Genomic DNA, 17,614 nt, shown 5'->3' with positions numbered 1-17,614 from the left:
TCTGTAAGCCTTCATCTTAAGTGAGAATAACAGCACAATTGGAAGAGCATAGTCAATGTCACTGAACTGTGCATGTAGAAATTTTTGAAAGGGTGTATCTTTGGCTATGTGTATTTTCACCAAAAAAAAAATTAGGTTGAGAAGTTAGAGGGTTGATATGTTGTGGGGTTGTTAACCAATGTCATAAAACACCATGTGTACTTCTGTTTCATGAGAAACTATTTGTTCTGTAAGCCTTCACCTGAAGTACAATTAAAAAAAAAAAGAAAAGAAAAGAAAAGAAAAACCTCTGCTTGGTTATTTTTAATGTCAAAATTTGCTGAATTTTGCCTTTCACTATCTGGGACAAATTTTTAACATTAACTCTTTATAATGCAGTAATCAATTTCTAAATAAAAAGCTCTAAGTAAGTAAATCTTTTGGTTTCTTTTATTTTACCATTTAAAAAAAGATTCAGCATTACTGAATAGTTGAGGAACTGGATTAAGAAACTTGGGAACTACTTCCGCCTTAATCTTCCACTGGGAAAACATCACTGACACTATCCCATGACCTCGTGTTCCGTGTGGTGAGCAAGGAGTCACTGGTGGCACACGTGGTTAGGCACTTCACTCGCCGAAAGGGTGGCCGTTTAAACCCACCCAGAGGCGCCTCGGAAGACGGGCTGGCGATCTGTTTCCCAAAGGTCACAGCCGTGAATATGCTATGGAGCACGGTTCTACTCTGCACACAGGGCTTCTCCAGGGTCTGAACTGACTCGATGAAAACCAACAGCTAGCACTGGTACCTCTCAGAGAAACAGGTGTGAACTGTAAAGGTTCTGAGTTTCCAAAGGAAATTTCTAGAACATCATAAAACCCACAGAGAAATCACTTTTAAAGCTGAATTACGAAGTAGCTAAAATAGAGCCATTCAGCACTGAGTACAGGGATTCTTTTTAAACACCTAAGACTCTATTTTTTTTTTACCTTGTGTTCGTAGTGTACCAAAATCTAACATTTCGGTTGAAGAATAAATTCCAGGAGCTTGGAAAAAAGAAAAGTGAACAATTATATTTCGCTTTGCCAGAGCAAGATGTACCAAAAAAAAAAAAAAAAAAGAAAGAAATGCCTACAGCTCCTTGCGTCTTGCACGAACCTGTGGTAACTTCGACCTCCACGGGAAGGATGATGTACTCCGTGCCATCTGAAGCGTTTGTCTTGATTCGTATGAAGGCTGTGTGGTTGTCGGCTTCTCGAGATGAGAAACTGGCTCTCATCACTCCTTTGGTTTCATAAGGTGGAATTTCCTGACAAGAAACATGGCCTTTGTAATGCGCCAAAATCACCATATTTTATTGAATAATACGCCATGAATTGAAACATGCATTATTATTTTATTCAGTGGGTAAGAGCTATTTCCCAAAAGGTCGGCAGTTCAAATCCACCAGTCGTTCCTTGGAAACCCTATGGGGCGGCTCTACTCTGTTCTATAGGGTCACTATGAGTCAGAGTCCACTTAACAGCAATGGGTTTGTTTGTTTGTTTTTTTATTAAAAAGAAAATAGCCAATTAAACAGATACATTCCACTGACTGTAACATGAACTCCAATTTTGGAGAATGTTAAAATGTGAAAAACTGTGCATCTTAGAACTGATGAAATATGGTATATAAAGTAAGCAAAGTAAAGGAATCAAATTATGTGGAAACAAAATATCACTTGCAAAATCACCATTAAAAGTTAGGGCCAATCTACACAATCGGTTATTTAATGTGTCGGAGGTGCTTGGGTATATAATTCAGTCCTCACATTCGCTAACTGACAGGAATGTCACCGCTAGAGGGAAACGCTCTCCAGCAGTCCACAGGGACCTCTCCAGGTGATAGCTAAAGGGGCTTAGATTCTGCCTTTGTTTCATTCAAAACCTAACAAAACAAGACAAAGCTTTCTAAGCAAATCTACAGCCAACTGCATTCAGCGAGGCTCTGACCATGTAACTCAGAATACATTCTCAGGCCTGTAATGAGAGATCACTTACACAGACTCTAGAAGGAAGACTCTGAATTTTTAAAAAATTGTTGTAAACATACAGGTGACACAAACCTTGCCAGTTCAACACTCTTCGCACGTGTAATTCAATGAAACCAGTTACAGCAATCATGTTGTGCAACCATCACCAACATCGATTGCCGTATTCTCCATCCCATGAACAGAAACTCAATTCTAGCTGAACAAAGAGATGTAATTCTTTTCTACGTTTTAGAATAATCTGGATTCCCTGGAACCACCAGAATTTTCTCTGCATACATCTTTCTGGCATAATTTAGGAAATTTCCTGTGTTCTGTAACTTACTTCATTCATCTCTGTTTTTCTAACTTTTTAGTCTCAGAGTAGGAAACGGGCAATTGGAATTCTCCGTGGTGGCGCAGTGGTTAAGGTGCTTGACTGCTAATTTAAAGGTCAGCAGTTTGACACCACCAGCGGCTCTTTGGGAGAAACATGTGGCAGTCTGCTTCTGTAGAGATTTACAGCCTTGGAAACCCTATGGGGTCGCTATGAGTCAGAATCGACTCTACGGCAGTGAGTTCTTGGTGCTTTGGTTTTGGGGTCTACAGACATGGACAACCCATCTTCCTGACTCCAGGGGGCTAAATCAGTCTCTGGGGTCTTCTCATGTATACTGAAATGGGCCGGGGGCAGGATCAAAGGCCAACTGATTTTTTTTTTTTCATTCTACATTTATAGGAATAAAAATTACTATATCTTTTTTTTTTTTTTTAGCTACTGAGTGTATTAAAATATTATGCCACTCTCTGCTACAGTTCATTACAGTTCTTAATTGTCCAGAAGTTTGAATTCTCTATGTTTATTAGATGCCAATTATATTTCATAGTAAATTCTTGGCTCTCCTATCTAGAATTTTAATATGAATTTAATAGCTTGTGTTTAATCCACTGAAACACTGCTTTAAACACTAGTTCTTCTAAAGGCTTTTCAAACAAGAAAACAGCTTCAAGGTAAAACGAAAGAAAAACACTTCTGTGAAAGGATATAAATGGATCATCCATTACATATTTCTACTTGCTAGTGCATTTCTGTGTCTTGGGAATTAACCAAACCACTGACAAACCTGTTTGTAAATGTTCAAATCAACACCCTAGCAGTGTCACATCCACATAATCCTCTCCTGGTTGAGGCTGGTCAGAAGACACAATCAGTGTGTGTCTCTGTGTGTGTGTGTGTGTGTAACAGAGCAATTAATAAAGAAACTCTTATGCTCATAGCTTATTCACAGCGGTAAAGCCAGTGTTTCTTTTTCCCAGTTATGGGTGAGCAGTGATTTGAGTGGCCTTGGTTCAAGACTTGCATTTATCACAACTGCCTTTCCCCTCTGATTAAAGCATGGTTGACAATATTTAAAAAAACAAAAATCCTCTCAGATGGCAGGGATCATGGTGTTGCTACATACTCATTAATTTGATTAATATTTGCTAGTATTCTCCAAGAGAAAATGGTTCTCCGATCACAGACACGGACCGTTCTTAAGTATTCAACGATGTTCAAGGTGGACGTTTCACCTGTAATGTCGATCACCTAAGAATTTAAAATTTTTTCACTCATCACAGATGCTTGACTAGGCTCCCTCTGCAAATACCATTATCTCTATGCATAACAAGTTTCAACTTCCAATTCTCTACCTTCAAAAATATAACGGATCCGTCATCTTAAAATCGAACAACAGTTTAGCTTAACTAGTAAGAAAGGCCTGCCTTGAGCATTATGTTCTTTTAAGAACTATATATATGGTATCAAATGGATAACAGCAACTTGAAAGATTAGATAGGAACCTTAGGGGGCAGGGAGTTTATGTTAACGAGGGAGGAGCAACTTAGAAGAGGGGGATGAGAACGGTTGCACAACTTGAAGAATGTAATCAATGTCACTGAATTGTGCACGCAGAAACTGTTGAATTGGTGTGTGTTCTGCTGTGTATATTCTCAACAACAACAACAAAATAGATAAAATTTAGAAAAAAAAAATAATAGATCCTTTCAACAGCTAAAAAAGAAAAAGATCTTAGTATAAAGCACGTTGTAAATGATTAGGCTCCGAGGCAACTTTACCAATATAATTCTGAGAAAAAGCAGATGAAATTGCTTCCTTTCCACACAGTGGGTTAAAGCTCCTGCTAATTTTGTTCACTGCTCTTTCCAATAATTATTCCTTATACATCTCTTACTCTCTCAATCAACTTTCAAAAATACTTAATACAAGTTTAACATTAAGACAGTAATTAAAGAAAAAGCCATCCACATTTCTTCAGGAGGTAAGTAGTTAGGTATTTTCTGGCGTATTTTAGAAAGTAATTAGTTTCCGTGACCACACAGGAGAGACACATCTGACCGCACTCACCCACAGTTTTCTGGTACCTCCTTGCTGACCTGTGGGAAGTTCCAGGTGAAGATCTCCTCCACTGGAGTACATTTCTACAACCTGTGACAAAAGGGGGTATGATGGCTAAGTTCAAAACCATACCCTCAATGCAAGTGACATGCTGTTATGCTTGACATCCTAATTGTAGAAACTAAAAATGTACAGATACAAATGGAGGATCATTATCATGTCATATCACTAGATTCTATGCCCCATATGTGTAAGCAACTGTGGTATTTTTAATTAAAACAAGGTAACTGTGAAATACTAAACTTAGAAACAATGTTTCAGAGTGGTTTCAGAGACTGGATTTTAGAAAATCCATCTACAGGACGCTTGTTTTTCTTTTCTCCAAAGGAAATACTTTATGGAAATTACCAAATACTAGATATAACATTTGCATTATTTATAGTAATACAAGTGTTTTATTATTCATACATTTATAACAAGATCTATAGCAATGAGTCTAATTACAGTAATTTTGCAATAGTGATGAGCATACATATTATTCTGAGACACATGTAACCATTATAAAGCAGTATGAAAATATCCGGTTTCCACTGGTGGCAAAATCATGGGTACTGTTAACACCTCTGTGGTTTGTGCCTATACTCATGACTTTTAAAATAATTTTACTGAGGTATAATTGATATATAAGAAACTACACATAGTTAAAATTTACAGCTTGATGAGTTTCAACTGAACCTAGATTAAAATAACTAAGATACAATTAAGATAATGAATAAATCCATTACGCCCAAAAGCGTCCTCATGGTACTTTGTAATCCATCTGTCCCCCTTCCAGCCTAGGCAACCACTGGTCTGCTCTCTGCCACTGTACGTTAGTTCGTATTTTCTAGAGTTTTATATAAACGGAACCATACAGTATGCACTCTTTTTGTCTGGCTTCTTTGACTCAGGATGACTATTTATAGATGCGTCCATGGTGTATGTATTAATAGTTCATTCTTTTGCTATTTCATGGCTATACCCAATTTTTTTTCCATTCACCTACTGATGGGCATTTGAGTTGATTCCAGTTTGGGGCTATTATAAATAATAGCTAAGAACACCGTGTACAAGTCTTTGTGGGAACATCTGCTTCCGTTTCTCTTGGGTAAGTACCTAGGAACAAAATGGGTCATATGGCGGAGAAGACTTCCATTTTAAGGGAGGTAACCCCATCTCTCAAAAAGAAATAATATATTTAATTAAGTGCAAATTTGGGGGGAAGTCAGCGAATAGGTGGAAAACCTTCACTTGTTGTATCGCAAAGGCACGCTAGGAACAAATAAGAAAGGACAAAGCAGGAAAAATGGCAATACTTTGTAGCATAGGCTTATAGAGTTTGTGTGTGTGTTCTTGTTAAAGTAATGTATTTAACAAAGACTCTGAGTATTACTACTTGCTTACCAACTTATTACAGTGCTCTTATATGTTACCTGTTGTGTTAATAACATCCTAAAACTGGAAAGTATCACATTATTTAATTTAATCTTTCAAGGTGTCAAAGAAACAAGCATAATAATGCTTGGAAACAAAAGATGAAAAGGTAGGCTACTGATTAACAGAAAAAAAGAATAAGGAAATGGGGACAGAAAAAGGCTAAATTATAAAATCAGAAGAAAGGTTACATTAAAACTGGAAGTATGATAGTGTTAATTTTTAGTGCAGTGTTATCTGCTGTAATTTAAAATGCTTTAGGAAAAAATAAAAAGGAAACTATACAATAATACATACACAATAACATCTATGTAAAAAATACTCCCGTAAGATAAAATGTCTATTTCTGTGTGCACACACACGCATGCAATGCATAGAAAAAAGTATGAAGTGACATACACCGAGTGGAATCTATGAAGAAAGGCTTGGGGTTGAAGTATGCTATCTAATACAACAGCCAACAGCTACACGTGGTTATTTAAATTTAAATTAATTGAAATAAAATTAAACGTTCATTTGCTCAGCCACCATAGTCACATTTCAAGTGCTCAGCGACCACATGTGCCTAGTGGCCACTGTACTGGGCAGCAGAGATACGGAACACTTCCATCATCCCAGGAAGTTCTGCTGGGCAGCACTGGATGGGAAAGTAGGAAGCACAAGGGGACTTCTGCTTCACGTCTGCTGGAACTGCTAACGTTTTGTTCAGTGAGAACATACTCACGTGCTTGCGTTGTATAATGAAGAAATCAGATAAATTTAAGAAAACATCAAAAAGCAGGAAAACGTAAGGGAAAACAAAACTGACGCCCCAGTGTAACACTAAGTGCCTTCAAGATGAACCATCTACATTGGTTCTGAGAGGGAGACAAATCTTCTTGGATAAAAACGTTGTAACTAGAAAAAGACTTGATGAACAAAAGGAAAAAAAGACTGAATTCAAGGAGATAGCTTTATTCTGGATGATGGCTTGACAACCCCAGAGGCTGAGGAGCAAAGACAGACTGGAAGTCTTGTTAAACACGTGTGGAATGACCAGCGCTGCAGACCTGTGACCTCCATCCTTCCACACAGGAAGCCGGCTTCCTGGGCTGTGGTTCCGACAACCACAGAGCCAGAGCCTCGCACGGGGTGCTCTGTAACACTCAGAGCAGCTTGTGGCCGGTCACTCAGCAGGCTCCGGCAGAATGAAAGGACCATTTTTTTTTATTTCTTTGACTGAAAACAGTCAGAGAAAGAAAGCAGCAAGATTTGTGAGGTTTCTGCAGAGCTTTGTAATAAAGGTTAGCCAGAGCAGGGCCAATGCACCGTTACCTAAGGTAGCAACAACATATAAAGGACAAAGTAATAATGAACAGGAAACATAAAGAGGAGTTTATGCAACCCTTCCATGTCTAAAAGCTGGACACAAGAGCCTTTTCCTCTTCTGTGATGAAAATATCTAAAGAAATTAAAATTTGGACAGAATATTTTTATTAGTAGCTATCCTCTCAAGGTAATGATGGGCTATTGTTTCTATTTCCACCCTGTTCCTCATCTACCCACATACAGCTGTTAACCAGGAAGATGCCAAGCTCTCTCAAATTTTAGATTCTTGTTTTATATTTTATTAAATTACATGTGTTTATAAAGACGCTGGAGCCTTGGTGACGCAGTGGTTAAGAGCTCGGCTGCTAACCAAAGGGTCGGGAGTTCGAATCTACCAGCTGCTCCGTGGAAACCCGATGGGGCAGTTCTACTCTGTCCTATAGAGTCACTATGAGTTGGAATCGACTCAACGGCGATGGATTTTTATACTCTTCCAATGTCAGCCAACTATTGGGGAGAATCCCAAGATTGGGTAAGATAAAGAGTTGCTTTTTTTTTTTTTTAAATAAAAAAAGTTTGTTCTTTATCATGATTCTATATTATCTCTCCTTTGGATTTTAATTTCTATGCTGCCATCATGGAAAATTTATTATTATCAGGAAAACACAAGAACTGCTTTTATCTACACTCGGCCAGAAGGAGCTTACAGTTAGAAAAATGGCAGTCTCCGTACTTGAAAACTGTTCTTCCATTAAATGCAGAGCTGCCTAAACTGCAACACCAGATAAGCTACAGTTACTTTAAAAATTATTCCAAAAACAAGTCCAAAATTCAGACCACAGTAAGCTGTATCAACATTAATACCCCTCTTTAATACAGCTACAGTACATTGCCTTAAAACTCATTTTAAATAGTGTTGAAAACCGTAACAAACTGAGATTTCATGCTAAGCATTAATCGCCACCAAATTCGTTCGGCTCATTCACAGTCACAATCAGAAGCTCACCTGTAAAGGCTCACTGTGAGGATTGTGTATGTTTATTATGGGTGAGAAACTGCTATTCACAGGGACTCTGGCCCCAAGAAATGGCCTTAGTCGATAGGGATTTGGAACTCCAACACCAAATACCTGTTTCAATGGAGGAAAAAAATTGCAATTTGAGTTGCTTTTACAACTAATACTTTTATAGTTATAATGCTGATAGATTTAGGGAGACTGGTTATCTAATTTAGATGGGAAAATCTTATCAATCTTTAAAAAAAAAAGCCCACACATCCAGTTTCTGTACTTGATTTGGTTACATATTTGATTTACTATATATATTTGCAGTTGCAGTGAATTCTATAATACACTGAAAATTAAAATGACCGTAGCCCTTTATGAAGTCATGCAATAGACCAAGCAAATAAAAGGGGGGGGGGGGAGGGAATCAAAAGATGGTTTCCCTTCGCCCTACCGTCAGGAGATGGGACCTCAGGCCCAGACAACCTCTCTAAAACACCGAGCCCAGCCCCGGTCATTTCCACGGGCAGGCTCTGAGGAGACTGAGCAGGATAGTGTGAACTAGTCCCTCAAACGGTAAACGTCTGAGCGCCTACAATATGCTAGGTACAGAGACATACAGCAGGGAGCAACTCAACAGTCCATCAGACAGAAAACATGCCTGCTCCCCGGGAATTTACGTTCCAGTATGCTGGACAGACCAGCTACCAATGAAAACGTAGAAAAGAAGTGTGACCTGACACAAATTAACGGGTCAGCGTTGAGGCTGGGGATACTACTGGAGGTAAGGTGGTCAGGGTAGTTTCCTCTGAGGTGGTGACATGAGCTGACATTATCTGAAGGATGATAAAAAGCCAGCCCTGAGAGGGAGTTCAGGCATCAAAAGTTTGCTGACTGTCTCCTGGACAATCGTTGAAGCCTTATTCACCATGAGTAAACACAAGACATGGAGACTGAATGATATGAAATGTTTACTTAGACACTTACTTTCAAAATATATGAAGTGTTCTGGACACTGCAGAGGAAATGTTAAAACAAACAAAAACCTTAAACACTATAAAATAAGAAATTAGCTACGTAAGGTTTTAAAGAATTGAGTTTTATGGGTGTACAGACGTTAAGAGTATGGTCTTTGTAGTTACAAAGACTTAGGACCAAGTCCCCACTCAGCAACTTCCTACTAGTGTGATTTGGGCTTCCTTTCTAAAAAAAAAAGAAAAATGAAAATAACACTATCTATAACTCAGACAGCAGTTGTGAGAATTAAATGCATGTAAAGGGCTTAGTATACTGCCAGACAAATATAAATAATTCTTCTTCTTAATGATATTGATAACCTTGATGTAGAAATATCTTGATTCATAAAACAGAAAGATGGCTGATACATAAAAAAGATTTAGTCTATGATTCCTACAAACGTCAACTTCCTTTAATAATCTAAACAATGATTCTATGTTAAAAAAAAAGGTTTATCCAAAATTTTAAACAATATGGTATTTACTAAAGAAAAGCATGCACGTACATTTTAATTTTGAAATCATTATCCAGTATGCTTCCTAAGTGTGTAAAAAGTGAAAATTAAAAACACTTTAAAAGCCAGCAAAAAAAAGTTCTTACTATTCTTTTGCCACCCAAACCTATGTCAACACTTTAGCCGCAGCTTTAATACCATTTGTTCAGGTTCTGATTTGAACAGGGGCATTCGCAGACAGCAGTCAGCAGGAGGAGGCTCTAAGTCTAAACGCTTAGGTATTCATTCTTTTATTACCTCCCGAGTTTCTGAACTGAGTTCTCACAAGGATGTCACACTGCAGGTCTCAGATGATGACTACGGTTTATGAAATACACAAAGGCTTTTCTTCTGGTTCTTACCTGGTAAGTAAACACCCCATGATTAGATGTGTTAATAAATAAAGTATTTTCTACATTCCCCACGACTCTCGCGAGAAAAACAACATCAAATGATGTATTTCCTCCTGGAAGAATTTTCTGAAAAAGAAAAGCAACAAATAAAGTCAAATTGGCAGCCAAAAAATCAGATCATGTTCACCAAAATCAGACAGCTAAAGTTTTCTAAAACAAATGTTAAAATCATTTCCATAAACTGGTCATTTTCCCCTAAAGGTTTAAGTTTAAATCAGCCAAACCACTGTGCAATGGGGAATAATTCCTACCGGCTGGATGTCTACAGTCACTTATCTTTGTCAATTACCACCTAAACCCTGTACAACAAATGGTATCTTTGGACTCTGTTCATTGAACAATTGCTAGGCTCAAATGAAATGCCTAATCAGGCTGGAGTTGGGCTGAAGGTGAGGTTTTCATGTAGGCGTACTAATCTATGAGCAGGCAGCTCCTTGGAGAAGATAAGTCCAGGCCTCAACCTCTCCTCCCCATCTGCACAGGAAAGACAACACGAAATGTCCCCACAACTTAAACAAGGAAAGAAGGCAGGGGAGACTGTACGGGTGGGAACCCACCTGTTATCTTGAGCAGACTGAGAATGCTGCTATGGTAACGAAATAAAAATTTATTATGATGAGACAAGAGGAATGCTCCATGTAGTTCAAGAGATGTGAATTTTACCAGTCAGAAAGTTCTGGTTTCAATGAAGCCTTAGAATCCATCTTAATATATAAGGTCCTCAACCTCTCTCATTCTGCCTCCATAGCTAGAACTCTAAACTGATTCCCAAACTGTAGCACAAAATACACAGCACTGAGACCACGGCTTCAAACTGGTTCTGCCTGGTTCATCATGGCTGAGGAAGCGTCACCAGAAGAGACTCAAATTTTTAAAATTTGGGTGAACCGGAACAATAACTGGAACAGGAAAAATTATGGGTTGAAGCCCTGCTACAAACTTAATCTCCCTCTTAGAAAGCAAGGGCAGCATACGCGTTGCACAGCAACAGAATTTCTTGCCTGTTGGATTCTGAGCACAGGTGGAAACAGAGAATACCAGAAGAATGTTTATCTGTTTTATTGACTATGCAAAGGCACTGGATTGTGTGGATCATAACAAATTACGGGTAACATTGCAAAGAATGGGAATTAACTGTGCTCATGCAGAACCTGTACATTCACCAAGAGGCAGTCATTGGAACAAAACAAAGGACTACTGCGTGGTTTAAAATCAGGAAAGGTGTGTGTCAGGGTTGTGTCCTTTCAACATATTTATTCAATCATTATGCTGAGCAAATAATCCAAGAAGCTGGACTATATGAAGAAGAAAGGGGCATCAGGATTGGAGGAAGACTCGTTAACAACCTGTGATATGCAGATGACCCAATCTTGCTTGCTGAAAGTGAAGAGGACTTGAAGTACTTACTGATAAAGATCAAAGACCACAGCCTTCATTATGGATTACACCTCAACATAAAGAAAACAAAAATCCTCACAACTGGACCAATACGCAACATCATGATAAACGGAGAAAAGACTGAAGTTGTCAAGGAATTCATTTTACTTGGATCCACAATCAACATCCATGGAAGCAGTAGTCAAGAAATCAAACAATGCATTGCATTGGGCAAATCTGCTGCAAAAGATCTCTTTAAAGTGTTAAAAAGCGAAGCGTCACTTTGAGGACTAAGGTGTGCCTGACCCAAGCCATGGTATTTTCAATTGCCTCATAAGCATGTGAAAGCTAGACAATGAATAAAGAAGACTGAAGAACTGAAACATTTGAATTGTGGTGTTGGTGAAGAATATTGAAAATACCATGGAATGCCAGAAGAATGAACAAATCTGTCTTGGAAGAAGTACAGCCAGAATGCTTCTTAGAAAGGAGAATGGCGAGACTTTGTCTCATGTACTTTGGACAGGTTATCAGGGGAGACCAGTCCCTGGAGAAGGCCATCGTGCTTGGTAAAGTAGAGGGTCAGTAAAAAAGAGGAAAACCCTCAAGGAGATGGACTGACACAGTGGCTGCAACAATGGGCTCAGGCATAACAACAACTGCGACGACGGACAGGACTGGGCAGTGTTTTGTTCTGTTATGCCCAGGTCGCTATGTGTCGGAACTGACTGACTTGACGGCACCTAACAAAAAATGTAAAAAACATTCTTAGTTTATGGGCTGTATAAAAACAGGCTGAGGACCAGATTTTACCTGTGGCCTGTAGTTTATCGATCCTTGATATAGAAAATCTAAAGTATACTATCCACCAACTTGATCTAATTAACGTTTATAGAACACCCCAGACAACAAAGAACACATGGAACTTTTCAAAGTGCACATGGGGCTCTGACTAAGACAGATTACACTCTAGGCCATAAAATAAACCTTAACAAATTTTAAACTGAAATTATACAAATATGTTCTCTAACCACAATAAAATTAAGACAGAAAGAGAAGAAAAAGACAAACAACAAATGGAAAAGAGAACAAGTATTAACAATAGAAAGATATATGGAAAATCCCCAAATAGTTTTAAATTAAACAATACAGTTTTAAATAACCCTTGGGTCAAAGAAGTAGTTGCAAAGGGAAATCAGAAAATATTTTTAAGTGACTGAAAATGAAAATACAACATATTAAAATCTGCAGATGCAGCAAAAGCAATAGGTAGAGGGAAATGTGCAGTGTTAAATGTGTATTTAGAAAAGAAAATATCTCAAAGCAATAATCTATATTTCCATTTTAAGAAACTAGAAAACAAGTAAATTAAACCCAAAGCAAATAAAACTAAGAAAATAATAAAGATTAGAACAGAAATGGATGAAATAGAAAACAGAAAAATAACAAAAACCAAAAAGCTGGTGCTTCACAAAGGTCTATCCCATCAAACTAAACCCACTGCCATTGAGTCGATTCCAACTCATAGCGACCGTACAGGATAGAGTAGAACTACTCCGTAGGGCTTCCTAGGCTATAAATCCTCACGGAAGCAGACTGCCACGTCTTTCTCCCACAGAGTGGCTGGTGGTTTGAACTTTCAGTTAGCAGCTGGATGCTTTAACCACTGTGTCACCAGGGCCCAAAAAGGTCTATAAAACTGATAAAATCCACCCATACCTCACACCATATACAAAAACTAACTAAAATTAGATCAAAGGCCTAAATATAAAACCTCAAACTATAAAGATCATGTAGGAAAAAGTAGGGACAATGCTAACTCACTGCCGCTGAGTCAATTCTGACTCACAGTGACCCTATAGGACAGAGCAGAACTGCCCCATAGGATTTCCAAGGAGTGGCTGGTGGATTCAAACCACCAACCTTTTGGTTAGCAGCTGGAGCTCTTAACCACTGCACCACCAAGGCTCCACAGGGACAATGCTAGGGCCCCTAATATATGGCATAAATAAAATACCAAACATAACTAAAAATGCAGACACAGCACAAGAGGAACTAGATAAATGGGACCTACCAAAAAAAAAAAAAAAAAAAAAAAATTAAACACACTCCACAAAAGACTTCTCCAAAAGAGTCAAAAGAGAACCTACAGACTAGGAAAAAAATTTTGGCTACGATATACCTGACAAGGGACTAATTCCTAGAATTTACAGGAAACTTCAACATCTCAACAATAAAAAGACAATCCAATTAAAAAATGGGCAAATGAAATGAACAGACACTTTACCAAAGAAGACATTCAGGCAGCTAACATATGAAGAAATGCTCCCAATCATTAGCTATTAGAGAGATGCAAATCAAAACTATAATGAGATACCATCTTACCCCAACATTACTAGCACTAATCAAAAAAACAGAAAATAACAAATGTTAGCGTAGTTGTGGGGAGATTCAAACTCTTATACACTGTTGGTAGGAATGTAGACTGGTACAACCACCTTGGAAAACGGTATGGTGCTTTCTTGAAAAGCTAGAGACAGAAATACCATATGACCCATCAATCCCACTCATTGGTATGTACCCTAAAGAAATAAAAGCCGTGACACAAATAGACATATGCACACCCACGTTCACTGCAGCACTGTTCACAATGGCAGAAAGATGGAAACAATGTCAGCTGGATCGATCAACAAACGGTGGTACATACACACAACGGGATATTATACAACAACAAAGAATAATGATGAATCCGTCAAACGTTTCACAACATGGATGACTCTGGAGGACATTATGCTGAGTGAAATAAGTCAATCATAAAAGGACAAATATTGCATGAGATCACTACTACAAAGTAAGAACAAAAGGTTTACACACAGAAAAAAACGAAAAAAACATTTTTTGATGGTTACCAGGGATGAGAGGGGGAGGGAGAGAAAATTATCTATTAGATAGAAGATACGAGTTAATATTGGTGAAGGGAAAGGAAATACATAATATGGGAGAAGTCAGCACAACACGACCACGGCAGGAGAGGATACTGAGCAGAACGTGAGAACAAAGGGCAACGACAGTAATTACCCCAGTTTGGGCAATCCTGCAATGACAGTATTAACAAATGATCATTTATGAATGGACAAACAGGTAGACAGATGCACCAAGAGGTGTGGGAGGACGTAAGGAACACACCCACTGGCAAATACAGGTTTGGTGGTGGACATTTCTACATACGTGACAGTAGATGTGGCTCATAAAGAGCACACGAGGAGTATTGTCAGGGAAACCTTAGACATAACCAAACACCTGGTGGGATGAACTTCCCAGGCTCAAAAACAAAGGACCATAGATTCAGGGGACATCTACATCAACTGGCACAACATAATACATAAAGTCAACATTCTGCATCCTACTTTGGTGAGTAACGTCTGGGGTCTTAAAAGCTCGTGAGCAGCTCTTCCCGTTTGGGGCAAGGGAGGGTGAAGGAGACCAAAGACTCAAGGGAGCAATTAGTCCAAAGGACTAAAGGACCACAAGAACTACAGCCTTCATGATCTCGAGACCAGAAGAACTACACGGCGCCCAGCTACCACTACCAACTGCTCTGACTGGGATCACAACCGAGAAGGAGAAAATTGTAGAACAAAAAATCAAATTCACAAAAAAAGACGAGTCTTGGTGGTCTGACAGAGACGGGAGGAACCCCTGAGACTCCGGCCCAAAGACATCCTTCTGACCCGGAAAGGAAGCCATTCCCAGAGATCACCTCCCAGCCAAACAACAGGCAAGCACATAAGATAAACAATATTACGCGAGAGGAACAGACTCCTCAGAACAATCAATCATACGAGATCAAAAGGGCATTATCTGCCCAAAAGTAAACATGAGAAGGCAGAATAGGGTAGAAAATCAGGACAAAGAAAATGGGGAAACCAGGGGAGAAATGACGAGACTGCTAACACATTGAGGGGAACAAAAGCAAGGTCATGAAACACTTTATGTACAAAGTATCAAATGGGAAATTAGTTTGTTCTGTAAATTTTCACCTAAAGCACAATTAAAAAAACAAACAAAAAACTGATAAAATCCTAGCCAGAATGACCAAGAAAAAAAAGAAAATGACAAAAATATCAGGAACAAAATGGGGCTATTATTAATACCCAACAAAACACGAAACCTCTCAACCCATACCTCACAGCATAAACAAAATTTATCTCAAAAGTGGATGACAGAATTAAATGTAATATCTATTAAACTTCTAGAAGAAAAATTGGAGAAAATCTCTGTAATCTTGGGTTAGGAAAGAGTTCTTAACACCAAAAGCATGACAATACCAAGTTCTGGTAAGATGCCAACCAACTGCGACTCGTACATTTCTGGTAGGAACGCAAAATGGCATGGTCACTTAGAAAACAGTTAAATGTACACTTAGCAGAAGACCCAGCAACCCCACTCCAAAGTATTTACACAAAGGAAATGAAAATTTATGTGCACACAAAAATCTGTATGTGAATATTTATAGTGGCTTTGTTATAATCATCCAAAACTGGAAACAACCCAAATGCCTTCAACTGACAAATGGATAATCAGTGGTACCTCCCTGTAACAACATACTATCCAGCAATAAAGTGGTACAATGCACTGGCACACCTAACTACAACCAACCAACCCAGGCCATCAGGTTGATTCTGACTCATGGTGACTCCAAGTGTGTCAGAGTAGAACTGTGCTCCACAGGGTTTTCAATGGCTGATTTTTCAGAAGTAGACTGCCAAGCCTTTCTTTGGAGGCTCCTCTGGGTGGACTCGAACCTCCAACCTCTCTGTTAGCAGCGAGTGTGTTACTGTCATCCCACCCAGAGCCTTGAAACTGACTCAATGGCAACTGGAGACACCTAACCACACGGATGAATACAAAATGCATTAGGCTAAATAAAAGACTTACAACCTCACACAACCATGTGCTAATAAATGGGCACTGTTTTAAGCCATTAAGCTGGTGGTAATTTGTTACACAGCAATATAAAATGAATATAATGCTAAAGAATTACCTGTTAATAGGAAGGAAAAGAAAATAAACTGAATATAAGAATGTTACATTTTTCAGAGTGCTTAAGGTCTCACAGTTGCAAAAGTGATTCTCCAAAGCTGTTTCATGTTGAGAAAAGCAATGTGTATTTAAGGCCAGAACTAATAGTTCTTAGAAAGTGGGGCAAAGTGAAATACAAGAACAGATATGAAATATTCAAACAGGTTCTGACTACAGCAAAATAAAATTATCAATACAAATGTTGCTGCTGGGGCCGTTAAGTCAGTTCCGACTCACAGTGACCCTGTGGACAACAGAATGAAACATGGCCTGGTCCTGTGCCATCCTCACAATCCTCACCATGTCTGAGTCCATTGCTGCAGACAATGAAAACGTAGACATTTCAATTCAATTTCAAACCCAAGAGGAATGATTTATAGAGACAAACTTACCCTATTTTGAAAAAATGATGCATGAAAATGTGATGTGGTAGCAGATATTGATACTAAAGTAATAGTTTCCTCAGAACTAGGATTATGTAAGTAAACTTTTTCCATTTTTGGCATTCCAACTGGCCTGTCAAAACAGAAAGAAAATTGTCACAAAGACTTCAAAGACAATTTCCAGTTGTTGAGAGAGAACCTGAAACAAACAAAAAAATCAAAATTATTAGACAAGTACATATTCACACACATAACAGGTATTTGTTACATAGGTTTGCATTTAAAATCACACATAAAAAGGCATTTAGCTATTCAACAAATATTTACTGAGTGACAATTATGTCTCACACACTGTGCCAGGCGCTGAGGATATAATGAAATGAGACAATCTCAGGCATGAAACACAGTAGTTACATCTTTATATTTCTTTCTAGAATACTGCTCACCCCTTCCCCCCAAACAGTTCTGAATCTTGCCTTCTTACCCCCGTATTCCACTGACATATGCTTACAGGATCTTCAATTTAGGAGGAGAAACTGGGTGGCAACGTCATGTGAGAAGATCTGCCTTATGAGCTAGGGGGCTATTATCCTCATTCACGGAGGAGGATCCTAACACACAACAATCAACTGGGAGCCTGGATTCGAATCTCGGCCAGCCAGCACTAGCCCGCGCTCTCA

The 17,614-nt window shown here is 38.6% G+C and overlaps 1 protein-coding gene across 1 annotated transcript in view; it reads right to left on the bottom strand.

Annotated features, from left to right (window-relative positions):
• The window catches only part of TMEM131 (transmembrane protein 131), a 144,038-nt gene that overhangs the window by 75,401 nt on the left and 51,023 nt on the right, over window positions 1-17,614 (bottom strand). The window contains exons 4-9 of the mRNA XM_023734176.1: window positions 16,944-17,067; window positions 10,042-10,158; window positions 8,173-8,295; window positions 4,395-4,475; window positions 1,138-1,288; window positions 969-1,025 (exon numbers count right to left, since the gene is read on the bottom strand). Of these exons, the coding sequence (XP_023589944.1) occupies window positions 969-1,025; window positions 1,138-1,288; window positions 4,395-4,475; window positions 8,173-8,295; window positions 10,042-10,158; window positions 16,944-17,067 (653 nt within the window). The remainder of the gene's footprint in view (window positions 1-968; window positions 1,026-1,137; window positions 1,289-4,394; window positions 4,476-8,172; window positions 8,296-10,041; window positions 10,159-16,943; window positions 17,068-17,614) is intronic.

Source organism: Trichechus manatus, unplaced genomic scaffold (assembly GCF_000243295.1).
Source record: "Trichechus manatus latirostris isolate Lorelei unplaced genomic scaffold, TriManLat1.0 scaffold00004, whole genome shotgun sequence".
NCBI lineage: Eukaryota > Metazoa > Chordata > Mammalia > Sirenia > Trichechidae > Trichechus > Trichechus manatus.
Note: the sequence above shows the minus strand (reverse complement) of the source record. Positions and strands in the feature narration are given on the sequence as shown.